This window comes from Besnoitia besnoiti, chromosome VI (assembly GCF_002563875.1).
Source record: "Besnoitia besnoiti strain Bb-Ger1 chromosome VI, whole genome shotgun sequence".
NCBI classification, from domain to species: domain Eukaryota; phylum Apicomplexa; class Conoidasida; order Eucoccidiorida; family Sarcocystidae; genus Besnoitia; species Besnoitia besnoiti.
In genome coordinates, this window is record NC_042361.1 from 2,783,504 (window position 1) to 2,802,247 (window position 18,744).

Consider the following 18,744-nt stretch of genomic DNA (forward strand, 5'->3'; position numbering starts at 1 on the left):
GCTGATGTCCTTTTATCACTCGACAGGACTCCGCCGGCGCGTTCCGTTGCTGAAAGCACACTTTGTTGGCAGATGCGTGGCTCATAATTAAGCAGAGACGATGAGAAGGCTGGCGAACAACTTTGCAGCTCCACGCGAAAATACGACAGATCCCTCGTGGCCCTGCGGCGTGGCCATACGGGTTTTATGGAAGGCGAATTGGGCAAGCCCTCTGCTTATATGTCCGTAGAGAGAGAGAGTATTCCGCAGTGTTGATGTGTAGCTTCAATACTGTGCGTACTGCCTGCGTAGCGAAGGTATCTGGAAGCAGTCGGGGGTTGTACGATTCATCGCATCGGTGTCGTATGGATGGCCACTCTCATGTGACGGCAAATCAGCGAACGAGATTTAGTAGTAGGACTTGCGTCGTGCAATCCAGGGCAGTGATGGCGGGTGCTAGGCAGCAGCTGTCGGTTGCGTAGTCATGACCCTGCAATGAAGGACCCACCCACTTGAAATTGCGCCACATCTTCCTCCGCGCTCTGCAATCACGACTCGGGTACGCATGCCTTCCTTTAGAAGTCGGCGATTTCCTGTGCCAGGAACAGCCGTCTTCAATTGAGGTTACATCTACCACGATGCACGAAGAAGCCGTGGGAAATTGATCTCATGGAGCCAACACAGCCGCCTCCGAAAGCCGCGGTAGTGGCAGTGTTTCTGGTCTTCCTTCTCGCCGGTAGCACCGCGCACGGAGGGATTCCCCGGGCTGTAACCAGAGAGCAAATCTGCACAGTCAACGGAGCCTACGACCTAGATGATCCAAGACGGATACAGTGCAAGGATACAATTGTTGGTACCTTGCGAATCTCTAACAAAGAAGTAAGGCCGCGGTCTGCAACTCTCTAGCCTTCCTCTCCGTCTGGTGTGTGGGCAGTATGCTCCCCGTCGTAGCGGAGTCAACTCCTAATATAGAGTGAGCTCCCTCGATACCAGCAACTTTAGCGATCGCCTGGTATACGTAGTCCGCTTCGAGGCAGCACAGCACGGGGTCTAACTCTGGTATCTACGAGCAGATACTTCGCATGCTGTCCGACTGGCTTCAGAAGTTTTCTTTTAACGTGACTCAAGACACCATCGACTCGAGGGACAAAAAGTACGCTGACGTCGGGAACGCCGGTTTCCTCGTAACGATAACAAAAACTCCCGTAACAATATCGTTGCCTCTAGACTACATCAAGGTGAGGCCCCTACGAGCCGGTCACTATCGGTAACGTAGAATTATTGCTTTGCGGTTTTCCACTCTACTGATCTGCTGCTGTACAATGTTCGAGGTAGATTCGTGAACCAATTGCGACAGCGGCGGGGGATGTATGATGTGACCAGCTTGTGCTGAGTCACACTCGTCTTACCAGGCACAGGACTTGAATTGGAGAGGCAGCCGCCCGTGTTAGGCGTACCCTAAAAATACACGTGTCTTTAACTGTCACCTGCTTTCATGGGCCGTAGGATGTGCCATTCGACTACAGAGAAGAAATATATGAATATTCTCGGTGGGAGGCTGGACGGAGGCCCGACAAATTCTGTTACGAGGACACCGTCGACAAATGTTCTGAGGATGGCAAGCTGGCAGCCCACCCGCAAGGAAAGCCCCTTTCTTGGGCCCATGGGCGCTGTTGCTGGTGTAGTGAGGTGCTGGCATTCACTCATATCAATAATATGAAGAGAGGCAACTTCCGGTGCAACTGGTTTGGTAAGGTCCCATGTATCAGTCACACTGCAATCTCCAAGGCGGTAGCCATGGTGGGCAACCCAGTATCGCTGTATCTTTTAACGCAGGTCTCGGCTTCTTTGTCGCTGCTGGGTCGTCTGCTTGCTTCACGCTTGCGGAATCATCTTCAGGAATGTTGTTTTTGAGTTGGCATATTCTTTCTCGTAGGCTCAAGTGTAAATTGTACTGCAGCACGACTGGGCGTGCGCGGTCCATATCTCTGCTGTTTTCCTGCAGAGCTTGTTTTTGCGCGGTCGCTCTGGGTGACCAAGTCATGCCCCCGAACGGAACTCCCGTGGTATAGCATGCTTCGTATTGGCGAGGGGAAAGAGTGGAGCTTCTCTGTCGAGGTCAAACTTCGTTGGTGGAGTACGTGTTCCCCATGATGAGAGCTCAACTCTAGAACACGTGCAGAATCGACTGCAGCGCTGCACGTCACGATGCATGGTACAACTAGATTGTGTTTCGCGTACGATCCTTGTCGCGGAAACCCTTCGTCAGGCGAATCATTTGTCGTTTGATGGCTGATGCCTCCAAGGTGGAGCTTACGCACACACGCATCAAGGGAACAGATCACTGGCAGTAAATAGCTCGCGCCTGCCGTAGCACGTGCAGGTAGCTGCACGTATTCGGAAGGCCGTTCTGTTTCGGGTTTACGGCAGCTTTTCAAGAGTTATCGTTAATAAACTTTTGCAGTTCACTGCCAAAGCTACCTCGGCAAGTGGCAAGCCGCTGCATACGCGGTGTTCAAGACCAAGGTCCGGATCCAAACCCACGACTAATCCAAATGTGGCGTATGAAGCACGTCTCGTGTTTGCGAAACCTTTAAACTGCCACGAAAGCCCCGCGTCAGCTGAGTATACGCACTGGACACTTTCGTAAAAGCTCCGAAGTAGTAGATGCACCTGGTACAACAACGCACTTTGGTGCGTCTTGTGATGTGTCGTCGAAGCTCCTCCCCGCGCCTTGCAGCTGGTGACCCAGACCCTGTTCGACCGGTGCGAAGCCGGGAAAGAAGACGGCACAGTACCCCCTGACCGCGACTGCGAGCGAGAGAAGCACGAACGCGCCGGCCTCACAGACAGAATATATACGCTGAACTATACTACCCCAGAAGTCTTTGACCGTAAGCCACCGGTGTGAGGACCTCCCAGTGATATCAGGGTAAAGCGTGACGGTATTCGACTCTCGCTTGGCGGAATGCTTGGCTCTTTCCATGTAAGAGCACAAGTATTCAGGCAAACGGCCTTTGTGCGCCTCTGCACCAAGTACGTTGCCGCCTGCTGTGGCTGCTGTTGACAGCGGAGTTCGACATCAGACTGTCACTTGATTCCGACGGAACTTTGCGTGAGGTGAGTACCTAAAACAATAACCCTCTAGCTGCTCGAGGAAATGAGCAGCTGCGCGAATTGGAGCTTGGGAAATACAAGCAGTGTGCTTGTCGCTGCGAGCGAAACTGGCACCGATCATCCACCTCGACTGAGTCCGACGCCCATTGTGGCGCCGCGCATCAAGAAGCTGCGCCGTCGTCACCGCTGTTGCTTCTCCTACGGTAGTACTGTCCGACTATCCTAACGTCATTGTCACTCGCATGGAAAGAGCAAACACACGGAGACAGATGGCACGCGTTGAGGAAATGCGCCGTACACTGCAGGTCACCAACGTACTTGCGGGCAAGTTTCTGTTCATACCCTCTTGGCCTCCAGAACACCCATGGGTGAAGGAATCCAAGCTTGAGGTACGACCTGCACGACTGATTCATGAGAAGTGTCTGCAGGACCGACACATCGAGCCTGCACCCCCTTCAACACCGCGTGTAATGCCCCTACTTATACTGAAGAGACAGCGAAAAGTGCACATATATATGGGAAAGTTTCGGTTGCTGCATCGGAACATCAAGGTGGAGACGCCGTACCCTCTACAGTCGACCGCCGTCCCCCCCGCCCCGCGCCAGAGCTCGGCGAACGCGTAACGGCTTTACGAGTTCTCCCCAAGAGGCTGACCAGCTTCCTATCTGTTCCGTGGACGCACCTAGCCGGTGGCGCAAACTGTTGTGCCACAGGGTTGTTCGCTGCTTTCTGACAGTACGGATGCTCAACAGAGACAGACCCAGCAGAGTGGGGTGTCACACCAGACGACCCCGTGTTGTGGCAACTGTGCCAACAAGGTAGGGCAGGGCTATTCCGGTGGGCATTGGTGCGGAAATCCCCCATATACAAGTCAGCTCTCGCTAGGGCTATGCTAAGGGCCAGGGGTCATGTGGTCTCTTCGTAGATGTCTAAGAAAGAGAGGAAGCTGACTCGGTCTGCAGTAGAGGCGCTCGCCTCCCCCCCGTCACGGGACAGCAGCGTTATTCGAGTGAGACTTATTTCTTGATCGGAGGTTCACTGACGATCTTTTGGGTCCATCTGGTGCGTGTAGGTTCTGTCTACTGCAACATCAAGTCTTGCTTGAAGCATGCGATGATCTTGGACAAAGACTACGTCTCCGTGACTGGCTACGAATGCGACAAAGTCGGCACAGGTCTCGATCGGTGGGGAGATATGAGGGGTGAATTTTGTCACTTGCTACCTGGGAGCTGCATGAGCGGCCAGCTTCGGAAGTTCAAGGAAATCGACAGGCTGCGAATCGAGCAGAATCTGGTGCCACTCTACGCTGTAAGTCTTGAAACGCCTGCTACTTTGTGACCCATGAGCAGTCTCTCTCAACAGAGCAGCATGTGCGGCAGCATTCCAGGACCCCAACAGAGGCAACGATTCACGCTCTTCCCGAAGCAAAATTGATCGTCTAGTGTTCTGTTTCAGTGTCCCGTCTGTGGATCCAGCGAATCAGTGACCACATCCTGCCTTGCCTGGTCGAAGGCCTTCGCCCTAGATATTTGGTGCGCGTGTGTTGCATAGACTCTGTCTGGTAAAACTGCCTTTACAGCTCAAGCGGGAATTTGGTGGCTTCCCGCGGTATGCGCCAGACCCGATGAATGTAACGAACCTGTCGTCCACGGGCACCCGACATTACTTGGGTTACGATTTTGGAGAGGAACACTTCTCAGACATCCTGTTCGAGATGGACGCCACAGATATTACCTGGCTGAGGGCAACATCCCCTGGACATATCAGCTTTATCGAGTGAGACATACATGCGGTAGCCAGGTCTGCCGTGTGCCTGTGGATTCCGGGCGTCGGACTTTTGACTCATCCTCAAGCGCTCTTTGAAACGCCCCCTTACCCAAATTGGTAGCTTGTTTTAGGAAGCATGCTGATCTGCCCTCTGTCGCGCCGCATTGCCTGCACACGTGTATTTAAACTGTGTATTGCTGCCTGCATCCGACGAAATGCTCCTCATCCGATCGGTGGTCACTCATGCACCCTCGAGCGTCTTGGATGGCCATTATGCAACCGAGCGTGCGTACTAAACTCACTGAACGAGGCCAAGCTGCAGTAGCAGAGACTGAGTTCCCTGTATGCACTACAATTATCCTAGACAAGCATCTGTACGAACAGTCCCCCCGCGAGCGGGTCAGCGCACTCAAGTGGCTCCTGTAGGAGTAGCTCGCTGCTGTATCAAATGCCACTGTCAGGAGTTCGATCAAGAAAACTCATTGGGCTGCCTCATGCGCGCGACGGTGCAGTGCCTCTCCAACGCTTGCACCAATAACACATACTGTGCGTTCGCCTGGTTTGGCTTGACGTCCGTTCAGAGTTCCTCAGCTAGATATTTGCTCTTCCAGCACTATAGGTGGATGCCCTCTGAAATCCTACGTGTGGAACGCAGGTACGGGCCTTCCGGAATCGAATTGAAAGATTACACACGACGACCCCCCCGCGGTCGGTGCGTGTGGCAGCTTTCTGTGTAACCCGGAACACGTCTTTGACCACGACTAATGTGGCTCATCACGTGATTCAGCTTCTTTAGCTTTTGAACGGATTGCGAACGGATGCGCCGGCCCAACTGCCGAGTACTGCGCTGGAATGTCTCAGCTGTTTGTGGGAAACGGCGTGGACTGGGCGCGGCACTGGAAGGAATGTTTTCAGATGATTTGCTGCCGTTCAACACCGTGCTGCTGTGAGACATCACCTGTCACGTCGTCTCATCCCCATGAACTATCACGGGCTTGCAGGGAACGAAGATGCAAATTTTGCCGTCGAGGTTCCATTCTGCATTGACTCCGAATCAAAGGAGCGCACTATCGATGTGCGTAAGAGATGGAGCTCGCTCTCCATTGTAGTCAGCGTGAGAGGCGGAGCCGACCAGGGAAGATCCCTCCAGCGAATGAGCGACAGCTTTTGTACGATGCTGAATGCAGTCTGCACTAATCGTTATGAGATGTAGATACCAGAGGTAGTGATCCACACTGTCTAACGCACTAGTGCTTCACGAAGATTCTAGGGACGCCCGCGGGGGGGCTCAACCAGACTTTCTATATGTTGCAGCGGAAAACGTCGTTACAACAGGCGCGGGACAGGCGAGAAAGCGCGTGCGGTATTTCCCGAAAAATACATTCTGGGAAACATTCTAACATCACTCCCACATATAGTTGACCATTGCACACCACACCTAGAGAACGCACACGGTGTCGCGTCATTCGCCATTCCCTTCTACGACGTATATTGATGCACGTACAGTAACCTTCTCCAACACTCACTGTTCCTATCCAATGCTTGATGCTGAACCACTCCACAGTTGCGCGGCGTTGTTCAAATCCCAGTTGTCGTATGCACTGTGAGGCAACTGTGGGTTTTCCTGTCATAGGTGAACCCTATAACTCCGGTGCGCTCGACGGTCCCGGCTAATGAGATGGTCGTCTTTACGCTCAATTTCAAGACAATCTCGTCAAGCGCTCTTCGCGTCACGTGCTTCATGAAACTCTATGACGCCCAGCATCTTATGCTTGACCAGCAGGCGTTCAATGTGACTACAGCTGACGCCGAGGTAAATCGGCCGTCTCCCGGGAGAACAGAGTTCGGCTTCTGGGGGTTAGGTTCAGGGCCTGCAGCCCATCACAGATTCCTGCTTGGGACGTCGTTTCCATTTGCTTCTGGGGTGCCTCCGTTTTCTCGTGCTGCCGTCCGTCGAGTCCGCATCGTGCAGCAATCGCGGCCGCTGGCGGCGCTGTATAAGGAAGATTTAGCGGGTGCTCATACCGACTGCGGAGAATGCGTTGCCTTCCCACATTTCCAGGTGGCATACTACGCCGCGGACGAGCGCCACATTCTAGAGTTAGCACGCAGTCCATCGTCGCCCACCCTGACTGCCGCTGCGGTGTCGAGCGGCCTTCGCCACAATTCTTGTTCACGTCTTCTGTCGTTACAGCATGCCCGCTGTACTGTGCCAATGCCAGGAAATGGTCTTTCTGCCGTACGAGAGCGTCGGAGAAGTTCACGTCAACAAGACCTATCTTGTAAGGAACTTCTAAGTAATCCCATCCAAAACCAGTGGTTTGTTAGTATTTATGTTATCAACACGTTAATGAAATATCAACAACGATGAAACTAACCCGAGCAGCGAACGTCAAGAAACATCCTTATATCTCCTCGAGCCGCCCTCGACAGGAGCTCTTAAATGACGAGGAGAGGGCAAGTAACGAGTAAATGCCCTTCCACTCGTCTTGCTTAGATGCGGTGTCTACCCACTTTAGAGTTGCCCCACTGTATGTTTTTAAATCACTCCACTCTGGTTACGGCTCGTGCAGGAGGACAAAGATGGACTGTCGAACTTTGAGCGTTTCTTTGGCATCCCTCCTAACCCCGCCGGAGGGACCCCCATCTGCCCCTGCAGCTGGTATAACGTCATCTGCTTCCTTTTCAGATGTAAGTGAGCGGCCGTCGACCCGTGTGTCGTCTGAGTGTTGAGTTTCGATCGTGCTCGGCAGCAGTGTGTCGAATACCAGCAGCACCCGCTTTTTCTGGTCCCTACTAAGAGACTGCTTGCCTCTAGGTAACGAGTTGTCGACATGAATATCCCACGTGGACACACGGGCAGACAAAGCCTCAGGATGTTTGCTTCGTATCCCCCCACCATATGTCAACGTCGGGGAAGTGGCCTCTCCTTGGAACCTTCTAGCTGGTGAAAGAATTCTACGAGTCCAGTACTTCTGACTCTGCTAGAGCAGACGACTTCTCAGTGCGCCAGTGTGAGGACCCGCATTAGGCACAGGGCTGAACGTAATAATCGGCCAGTCGCAACTGGCGGCATCAAGTTATGTACTGACGCCGCATTATAGCATTATTCTTCCTCGCTAGGCTGCGCAAAGACTGGTGGGAGCCACTGTACTGAATGCATTGGAGCGATGCATAGCTAGACCAACCCAACGCACATGAGTGGAGCATTTGGTCGTTGATTTTGCTGCGCGTCCCAGTTGGTCACGAAGCCGCGTGCTTCGGACCCAGATCTCGCCTGTTGTGTTCTGCTGCTGTCCGAGTTCAGTTCGAACGTGTTTTGCTGCGTTGAAGGCGACAATTATGACCATTGTTGGAGTCGTCCTGGCCGGCATCCTGCTTTTCTTTTTCGGTCCTATCCTCTTCCCATTCCTGCGTATCGCCCTCAGCTGCTTCTGTGGTTTCGCCCGAAGCTTCATCGCCCTTCTCGCGGTCTTCGTGCGGAAATACTGCTCCTGCCTCGTGAAACTATGCGGGATGTCCGCCCGGTGTCTCCGTCGTTTCTGCCTAACAGTCTCCCGCTTTGCTCGTAGAAACTGCGGGATGTTGAGCCGTGGCCTGCGCTCTGCTTGCGCAAGCCTATCTCGTCTCCTGAACAAACTGTGTCGAAAATGCGTCTCTGCATGCGCGGAGTCCTTCGGTCGCCACTCACGTAATTTGAAAATGAAAATGAACGCCCGCAAACGCCGGAGGAGTGGCAGCAGTCGAGTCAGACTAAAACTACCTACACTGAAGCAGATAGGGAAACCCGCGACGCCCAAACTGCCGAAGATACCGGCATTCAGAAAGAGAGTGAAACGCGGTCCTGGACAGTCGTGCAACCTGAACAACGGCCTCGACGCATCCGGGAACTCGACTAACCAGAAGAGGCTCAGTAACGCAGTTGCAAAGACTGCAGGGGGTATCGCTGCTCTCGGCTTGCTCGCGCGGCAGAAAAGGAAGACGAAGAAAGAAGACCACACTGCAGCAGGGGCGCCGGCGAAAGAAGAACAACGGAAAATCGAACAAGCCCCGGAGGAGTCTGTGCCTGCGGGACACCGAGGAGGCGCAATGAGGCTGACGAAGAAGGAGAAGAGAGCTCTGCGCTATGAAAGGAAAAAGCTGGAATACCGACAGAAAGCTCACGCCGCGTCAGAGGTGCCAGGTCGTGAAAGACTCGATAATGGCATCAGTGTGGTTAGCCGCTTCGCTGCGAACGAGCCGTCCTCAGGAGCTGCAAGAGTAAACCATCAGCAGAAGAAGGAACGAAAAACGCTAGAACAAAACCGAAGCGGTAAGCCTGAAGAAACTCACGAGGAGTTGGAGGCGCTGGGCGCCCACGACTCGGACCCCAGGAAGCCACAAAAGCTTCTCTCGCACGAACAAACGCCGACAAACAGAAGAGCCCATGAGGACGATGAAAGTGGATCTGAAAGTAGCAGAAAGACTCCGCCAGTTGGCGCGATCATGTTCGGAGTTCGGAGGAAAAAGAAAGGGGACAAGAAGGCCAAAACTATCGAGGAGAGGCGCGATGGCGATGCCAACGAGGGCGAGGCGGGCGACGGAGGTGAGGCGCCTGGAGCAGACGTAGCACGTACCAAGGGAAAACACGAGAAACGCGCGCTGGAGAAGACGAAGAAAAGAACCAGAGACGGAGGGGAAACAGATGACCATGCAGCGAGGGAAGACAAAGGCCGACCATATAATGAGGAAAACAGAGAGTCCCTGGCACCCACTCATGCTCCGGGGGTTGCTGCTCTAAACGCAGCGCACTCAGAAGCCTTTGATGAGCATGACATCGAGAGTAACTTCTCGACACTTCCAAGCGTCGACTCGGAGGTGCACAATGAGACGAGAATGCAGGGAACTAATCCAGACTACTGCTCTTCCATGCGGTAACAAGAGTAGCACGGACCTGTGTAGAGCGTCAGGAATTTGTCAGAAACGCCTTGAGTCAACAGCAGCGAGGCTACGCGCCAGCATATAGCGTGGAGCTCTTTGTGGAACAGAAAGATCGATGCTTTCCTCTGACACTTGGCTTGCTCCACTGCAGCTAATGACAAAGAGAAACGCACAGATGAAAACGCTCACTGGCTCGTTCTGCGAATCCACCCATGACGGGGGCGGGATGTTCATAGGAGCGAGTACTTTGAGTAGCGATGCTTCCGCAGCCTTCCTGACGTTTCTCGGACGCGGAGATTCCTCCTTGCAGCATCACCCTTTTTCTGCCAGGCGGCGGAGGTGTGGAAAGTGCCGCGTCGGCAAATGACCGTTTTCCTGGCTTCCCAGGGATGACCTTGTCAAATTCTAAAACCAACCGCGTCATTCATTTCTGCTTCTCTAATTTGTCTCTCTGCCATGACAACGTGCTGAGGCCGGTGACAGGCTCATGACCGGCACATTGTGGTAGTAGGTCACTCGCGGTCGTGTCCCCTCTGAAATACCGTTTTTGTGGAACTGACGGATTCGTCTGCGCCCCTGCAGACCCGCATCTGTTGCCCCTCCTCTCTTACAGGCACACCTCCTTCGCCGAGAACATCCTCATCTCGACAGGGACCGCGACTGATAAACAAGAATAAGAGAGATGTCAGAGCTAGTGGACACACGAGACCGCTATCCTCAGGTCGGACAGTTCTGTAACATACCCTTAGATTTGCTCCACATTATAGAACTTGTAGGAAAGTAAGTAACTACAGAAAGACGATGAGAGAGAGGAACATCCACGTGTTTGAGTCTCATACCCCAGTCTGAAGTGTCCTGTGGAGCTGCAGGCGACTCCGTGTGAAGCACGAATACGACGCGACTGGCGTCTGCTATCCTGGCGTTACTCCTCTCGCATCTCGTCTTGCATAAGGAATTTAATTGCTCTGTGGTGCAGGAGAGAGGCTCCCGTGTGAACGTAGCGCCAGTGGCGACTATGTAGTTGTAGGAAAGTTCTAACAACGCACTGTGTCACAGCAGACACAATGAGGCGGCCCGCGCGGGTGACCCGGGGGAGACTCGCCCGAGGCGTGGTTTTCGAGTGAGGTGCTCACGTTTTGCGGACTCTTGAGACAGCAAGCAAAGCTGGAAAAGGCTGACCAACGAGAGGGAGTCATAGGAAAGCACGTATCCGCCTCGTTTGGGACCAGCGCCAGACCAACCAAAAGGGTTTCAGAAAAATGAAGCTGCAGGCACGCTATGCCAGGCAGTTGTCGCTGTGTTAAACAAGATAGAGTAAACAAACGAGAAGCGCGCGAGAGGGAGCAGGGAACAAAGAAGCGTTAGTTGTACACAAACTGAAACAGCATATCAAGAAAACAGAGAAGACAGAAGTAGAGAGGAAGACACGCATCACTCGCTCAACTCATCCTGCTCCAGAAGATAGGGGCGCAGAAGCGCCAAAGTGATAGGTACCGCTTCTTCAGCTCTGATAGTCCTTGATCGCTGAAAAGCGCATGTGTTCAAATAGAGGTCAAAGAGCGTGGAGGGGTCTCGGGAAGGTGCGCAGTTTGATTGACGATCTAACAGAACTGCTTCCAAACCTTGCAGTCCTCCGAAGACGAGGAGCATGTGCCTGTGAAACACGAGACCCCAGCACACGTGCATGAGTCTCTCCTCGCGTCGAGCGTGTCCTTATGCACATTTTCAACACCAGCATTATTGGCCCCGGAGAGATTTTGGATAAGCCCGACACGACGCGCAGGGGCATGTTTGTTGCCCTTCTTCGGCCGCATGCGCACGCGCATACGTCTGCACACTGACACTCTACTTGGCTCCCGCCTCACTGCGGAGCTGAGGCTGCTGCAATACAGGCCCTCTGTCGCGTTCGTCTTCCGGTCCGCTGGGCCGCCGACCCGCCTCCCCTCGTCGCACATTCTGCACCTCGCAACTTGCGAGCTCCCCGCGGCCTCGTGTCGTGTATGGCTGCTGTCTCATCCATTGCTTTGGGTCCTCACTTGTAGTTGGCAGGGAGCTTGAAGTCCCGGCCGACACGCGTGCCTCTCTCCGACGTGCCCACTGTGAGGTCGTAGCGGCCGTCGGAGCTGAACGGGCAGTGCGAGAAGACGTCCTTGAAATGCTGCGCAATACGGACGCGGTAGCCCCAGTAGAGACCTGGAGCACAAATCCGCAGGAACGCACACCCGCCCGGGGTCCCAGCGCACAGCTAACGGCGACGCCGGCCTCGGTGGAATCACGCCTTCGGTTCCAGTGATCACGCGCGGACGTGTCAGCGAAACACTAAAGCGCGAACCGAACAACCAGGGACCCAAAAAAGAGGGACACGCGCCCGCAGACGCCTCACGCGACTCGGTCCTAGGCCGAAGGCCACGTCCGCCTGGGAGGCGCAGTGGGACCTCAGGTGTGAACTTTGAGAGATGAGCCGTAGAGCACCAGTTGCAGCAATTCACCCCGATGGCGTGGGCGACACTGGCCATCCGTGAGGGTGTTTCGCCAGCGCCCCTAATCGCCACGCACCTGCCTTGACGGGAGGCTCGTCGGGAGAAACAGCCACACCTCGCATCAGCGGCCCGTCCGCCCCGCTGCCCTCCAGAGGCGGTTGACGCTGCAGATGCCGGACCGACGGTTCGAGTCGAACGGTGACCCTGCACAAGGGGGAGAAAGGGCTAGCAACCGGGGGATGTGAAGGCCAGAAGGAACACCCAAGCACGCCCCCGGTGGAACGCCAATGTACACAAATATATACTTTCGTACACGACTGACGGATGAGAGAAGGTTTCTTCGGAGCATACTCCGGACCCCGACCACCTTTGCGCACGGCTCAGCCGTACCGAGGAGTACGCATTCACACAACATGTTACATATATATATGTATACATGTAAATATAGAGAGAACAAAACTGAAAATATACGTGTGTGGTCGCACAGCAATTCGGTAAGACGTGGACGATGCGTGCATTTGCCCACAGGTTTGCTTTTCCAGCTTTTCAAGGCAGGAGAATAGACTACACGCGCTTCCCTCAGCCCCTTCGGCGCTCACCTCATGCCGCCCTCGAGGCGGTCACCGGGAATCCACACGTGCCTCGGAAGACCACACTCTACCCACGCGCCTTGCTGCGCCTTGAGTTTCTTCTCTTGCGCCGCACTCAGTTTGACCTCTTCTTCGAAGCCTTTGGTGTGCTCTCCCTCCACCGAGGAACCCTGCTTCCCGCTTTCGCGAGATTTTGACGAAGCGACAACGACTCCTTCTCGGTACGGAAGCCACTCGTTCCGGCGGAGGTGGTGAGGCGCGTCGAGCGGATTCTGAAGGCCTGCAAAGCGCAGGTCTGAGGCTCCGCCGACAGACAAGAAGGAGCCAACAAGGAGAGAGCTTTACAACTGAAACTAGAAACAGGGGCTGCCCGGTCTTCACAACATACCATCATTAACAGGCGCTGCGCGGCTCCCATGTGAGGCAACTCAGTAGTCCTCAGATTAACATCAGACGAACAGGTAATAGGCTCCGCCATATATTAGTTACGCCAGTCAGTATGTAGATGCGGTGACTCCGCTCCTGTCGGAAGTACCTGAATAAAATAACGCCCGCGTGTCGCTGCCTCTTCTGCCCTCGCATTCAGTAATCCACCTACACATATATAAATATCCGCTTGTAGTCCCCTTGTTGCATACTTCATATATAGGTTTATATATAGGAACCTATAGACATAAACACATACTAATCCAGTCCGCATCCAAACGTGAATATACTGCATTGTGTGCGTGCAGGTTACGCTGCGTTTGTGATCGGCATTGAATCAACCGAGGTCGACTACACCGGAAACTGCAAAGATTGGCGTGTTTCCTCACCAGGGTGAATGGGGAAGAGTGCCTTGCGAAGGAACTGGGGAGTTTCCAGGTACCGCAGATTGCGCACAAAGAACTCGAGCGCTCGCGAATGGCCTTCGCCGCCCTTGGCTCCTCGCGAGATCGACGCCGCTGAGCAAAAGAACCAAAAAAGCACAAGAGTCAGTTCCCACAACCCGTCCACCGGTAGCCTGCGTCAAGGAGATCAGACTGAGAGGTGCAAGCCCTCAAAAAAGGCAACGACATAGTAGCTGACTAGGGCCCCACCGAGAGAGGGGAATATCGAGAGAAGCAGCTTTGGCGTGGCATCACGCGCACGTAAGCTTATTTTATCCGTGTGCACGCCAATCTGAAGCCGCATATCGTTGCATTGAGCATGTGGCATTTCGCTCGCGACCGCTCTACAATCGCGTTTAGATGAACCCGCTGGCGAACGGGATGACGCTGAGCGCGTCGAGCATCCCACAGCTGAAGATTCAAACACTCCCGTGTCCACCTGGGACCCAGCCGCCGATGTGTTACACTTCACACGCCTGTGAAGGTACGCAACTGAAACACCACTCAGGAAGAAAGGAAATTTCACGGTTTACAGCCACGCCACGACGAGCCGAACATGCGAGATGTCGCCTCATCGCGCGGACGCGAGGCTCACAGCGCCGCCGCGACTCTGAGAGGATGCTAAGCGCAGCTTACCGACATCCTCGTAGATGACGATTTCGTCGACACCAAAGACCGTCAACGTGCGAGCAATGTGCCCCACTAGGGCTGCTCGAAGCTCTAGGGTCTGAGAAGAAGACAGCAGAGAGAAACAGCGAACTGAATCCAACAAATGCAGTGGGGACACGGCAAGGTAGGCCGAGCGCAGCAGAGACGCGCGAGTCGCCCAAGAGACACCCGGAAGACGACAGCCGCGGAGAAAATAACGCTGCCCCAGACGAGGGCAGGCGAGGGAGCCTGGCGAAAAGACATGCACACAGGACGCACGCATGCGCGGGCGCAGAACCACCACCGCAACAGGTGATCACGCAGGCAACCCGAGGCGACGTCGCCTAGGTCGGAACTCCAAGGACTGACATCTGCTCGGAGGAACTTTCAGCAACAGGCTCAGGAACCGGCGGAGACAACGCGAAAATCGCACATTGTCTAAGAGCTGTTGATGCCCATCCTCCTTCTTGTGGGCTCCCGCATTCCAGAAAGTAGAACGAGAAGGAAGTCAAAAGCGAGGTACCTGGGCGTTGTCGACGATTGACGCAGGCAGAGCAATCGAGAGCGTCCTCGTCCTTCTGGCTCCCGCGAACGGCAGAGTCTGAGAGGCACCGCAGAGAGAGATGAAAACGGAGGAGTGACGCGGCGTGTCTTCACACAGAAGGAATGTACACTTTGTAGTCATGCTTACGAGCCAGACACTCTTGTGAGCAACTTAACAAGGTATTCCACAACCGAATTCATTTGACGGTTTCTTTTCGAAACGCGGAAAACGCAAACGCCTCAACGATAATTTGACCCCTGAGAAAGTGTTGAACTGACCCTAAACTCAGTAATGTGTCACATAGAGCGCCCCCCCCACATCTGAGAGGTGGGTAAGCTTTGCGAACCGCTCGAGGAAAGCAGGCAATCAAACAGGGACGGGGAACTGAAGAAAGGCACTAGAACAACAGAAACCGACCGGGGGGAGTCTTGCTACGACAGGAAACACGTAAGACGAGAGAGACGAAGAGAGGAGCCGAAGAGCGTCTCACAAACAGCCGGTCGAGCGGCGCGCCGGAAAGCAAAGCCCGCGAGCCTGCGGCAGGCAGCAATTGAGTACCTATTCATCCGCCCTTCCCGTCCCAATGCCCTCTGCCCCCCCTCCCCCCCTCTCTGCAGTTCACTATCCCTTCGGTTGTGCCCATCTGCGCCGGTCGCCCGTGCTTCATTTTCACCGCCCGCACCCCTCCTGTGTCATCTCTCGGACTTTCTCCGTCCTCGGTGGCTGTTTTCGCTGGGCGCGAGCGTTTGTCTCACCTTTGGTATGAATCTGAGGAGCTCCCCAGTCTCCTTTTCGCGATCTGTTTTCGGGTTGCCATTCTCTACCTCTGCATCTGATGCGTCTGAGCCCGTCTCTGTCTCGGCCTGCTTCGGTGCTGCTCCAAGGGGAGGGAAAAAGCGCTTTTCACCAACAGCGACGTCGAAAGCAGGAGAGCTGTAGCGGCTGTCCTTCCACCCTGCGCCAGACGCCCGCGAGCCGCGTTGGTCGCTCTGCGCCTCGCGCCAGTGAGCACGCTCTCGGCCTTTCGCTTGTGCCCTGGAGGGAGAGAAAAAACGCGTGGAGAAGGATACAGACGCATTCCGCAGACACAAGGCACGCGACTGCGCAAGCGCCTTCTGTAGATGCGTTCGCACCTCTCCGTATCTAGATATATACGCAATTAAACATTCTAAAATACCTATATATGTAAATGGATGCGTGTATATGCGTGTATCTTTGATCCATATTGAGCATGTATGCTCACCGCGGTCCGCTGGAGTCTTCGTGTCTCCTGTCGGAAGACGCCAGGTCGAGGGGTTTTCGTGTCCCTGCCTTGTCTTGCGCTACAGGGCGCTTCACGATGTGCAGCTGAAATTCATCGTCTGCACCATCGTCTTCATCATCGTCTTCATCGTCGGCTTCAGTCCTTACACGCTGAGAGATTTCGCCCTCCTCTTCCTTCCCCTTATCCTCTTCGGCAGGTCTCGCTGGTGAGCTCTGGCTGTCCTTCGCCCTACCCCCTGTTTCCTTCGTTCCCGCATCTTCAGCGTGATTCTTCTTCGCCTTTTCCGTCTTGAGCCTTTTCGTCTCGCCGCTGCAGATTTCAATGTCGGAGCCCCGCCGGAACGCACTGTCCGCTCGCTTCCTCTTTGCGTCGCGCGAGAAAGGGATATCCTTGCCCTTTTTGCGGGCGTCTTCAAGGTCGGAAAGCACCTGCTGCTCGTTCAGGGCGCCTGAAATAGCCGCCATGGCCGCAGCCTTCATTTTTTTTCTCTCGTCTGCGCCGACAGAGACGTCGACCTCGCCTTCGTCTTCGCTCGGCTCGCCCCCGGCGACGCCTCCCGCAGCATGTGCCTTTCTGAGAGTGCTGCGCTCCCTTTCATAAAGCTTGGCATTCTTTCCTTGAAACCGACCTCTGCGGTTGTCACTGCCGCTGAAGAGGCCTGATTTTCGCCACGTGAAAGACGCTGCATGCGCGGGCTTCTCGGAGATGTCCGAGTGTCGTCTGGACTCCCCCGAGGCGCTCCTCGCCGACTTCGCGAACGCCCCATTCAGAGTCCTTCCTGGCGCGCCTTTCGGATGGCCAGGATCTCGCCGCCCTCGAAACTTCTCCGCAGCATCTTGCGGCGGCCACTGCGCGGCAGCCTTGCCCCCTGGGTTTTTCTTCTCCTGACTTCCTGTCATGCCCTGTCGCTTGCCTCCACTTTCCGCTCCGTCATCGCGACGCCCTTCTTGCCGCTTCGCTGCTGGCCTCTCCTTCGCACTCTTCTCGACAGCTCCAGCGGAGGACGAGCAAGGACTCGTCACAAACCACGAAGAAGGTACAAGTTGGCTCTTGCACGAGCCTGACTGGGCTGGGGGGCCCATGCTGTCGACAGTTTTCCTTGCTCGACAGAGAGCAGCAAGGAGATTACGTGCGCGTCACTCGCCACAGAGAAATCGGGATCGGCGGCTCACGGAATAACTGCCTCTGAACCGCATCGAATGAACTGAATAAAAACACGTGCCTTTGACACACACGCGGCTACGGTTCGTGAAAAGTAACGTAGCCTACAGGTTGGCACAATGCCTACAACGCGACCGAGGCTGTATGTGCGAAGGCAAAACAGTAGGATTTGAAGGGATACAAAATAGAACGTGTGGCGAGTGTGCGAAGAAGATGGGGGAACCCGCGGGCAGGAGCGCGAGGAGGGAGCAACAGAGACGAGGAGAAGACCGCTGGAGCACTATCCGCTTCCATCCGCTAGAACTGAGACCGGAGGGCGCAGAAGAGAAGTTTTACAAGCCGTGAAGGCGTTCGGCCTGCAGAGCGAGGCAAAGGGTGACTCGGGCTTCATGCTTACTTACGCATGCGACTCCGCGGCTGCATGCATTCGAGTGAAAACGCAGGGGAAATACCTACGCTGTTCGTTGTCACTATTTTTTGGGAACACACGCTTTAGCAGTTAATCAGCCACGTGAGATTCCGTCGAGCCATGGTTGCTCTGCAAGTCATTCTCCATTCGTCCTCCATTTCTTCGTTTGGGAGATCTCGGCTTGAAGCGTGAGTAGCAGCACGGGAGCGAGAGGGGAGAACAAAGACGCCGCTAAAACAGAGGCCGCCCCCGAGGCAAAGAGGACGATTCTGTGCATCTACACGGTAGAAAATGACGTAATCCTGTGAAACAACTTATCTCCCTCGCCAGAAACATCACTGAGGAGAAAGAACAGCAAAAGGGCTGTTCCGGGAATTGAACCCGGGACCTCTCGCACCCTAAGCGAGAATCATACCACTAGACTAAACAGCCTGGTGAGCACGCCCCTTATGTCGGAGTCGCTGCTGGCAGCGGATGACTATCGCAATTCAGCCGCAGAAAATGCAGAAACATAAAGCGGAAAGACGTCAGCCGTCGCGAGCAAGTTGACATGGTCACGGCAGTTGCTTCGATCGCTCCCTGAAAAAGCACTCAAGGAAGGGAGGCATTGGACTCCTCTGCGGGAGTCTATGCAAGAGGAGTGCTCGATAAAGCGTCTTGACACAGCGGAGAAGGCGCACAACCCCATTTAAACTGTGACATGCTACACATTCGAGTGGAAGTACCCCTTGTTGGGCACGGCCCAACTCATATTTGCAGAATATATATATATATATGCGTGTATACTTAACACGCGCTTCAGAACGCATGCAGTCAATCGGTTATCACGCCTGGCGCGTGGGGTCCTACTTTAAGTGTGCGATGGCCACACAAAAAGTAGTGCCCTACATTTAACCCAGAGGTAAAACGAATGCTTAGATGAATGAAAGGGTCGCTCATGTTATTCTTTTCACCGCTCATCCCAGCCGACGAGTGCTGCGAAGAATGAAAAAGGAA

The 18,744-nt window shown here is 54.5% G+C and overlaps 2 protein-coding genes and 1 non-coding gene across 3 annotated transcripts; 1 reads left to right on the forward strand and 2 right to left on the reverse strand.

Moving 5' to 3' along the window:
* Nucleotides 1–648: 648 nt before the first annotated feature.
* BESB_068050 (uncharacterized protein) lies at nt 649–9,780 on the forward strand (the record flags this gene model as incomplete). The annotated part of the gene is made up of 11 exons (XM_029365198.1): nt 649–858; nt 1,083–1,217; nt 1,486–1,729; nt 2,700–2,873; nt 4,169–4,404; nt 4,676–4,872; nt 5,445–5,518; nt 5,865–5,938; nt 6,497–6,676; nt 7,437–7,554; nt 8,171–9,780. The coding sequence occupies 11 exons, from the start codon at nt 649–651 to the stop codon at nt 9,778–9,780; spliced, it is 3,252 nt and encodes a 1,083-aa protein (XP_029218781.1).
* Nucleotides 9,781–11,214: 1,434 nt separating this feature from the next.
* On the reverse strand, nt 11,215–17,260 carry BESB_068060 (uncharacterized protein; the record flags this gene model as incomplete). Its single annotated transcript, XM_029365199.1, has 9 exons — nt 11,215–11,437; nt 11,820–11,976; nt 12,340–12,467; nt 12,863–13,148; nt 13,669–13,797; nt 14,359–14,449; nt 14,894–14,971; nt 15,670–15,949; nt 16,158–17,260. 9 exons carry the CDS (start codon nt 17,258–17,260, stop codon nt 11,215–11,217), a joined length of 2,475 nt encoding a protein of 824 aa, XP_029218782.1.
* Nucleotides 17,261–18,108: 848 nt separating this feature from the next.
* Nucleotides 18,109–18,180, reverse strand: BESB_069890. Its single transcript has one exon. It is a non-coding gene; the product is annotated as a tRNA-Pro (tRNA).
* Nucleotides 18,181–18,744: the final 564 nt, after the last annotated feature.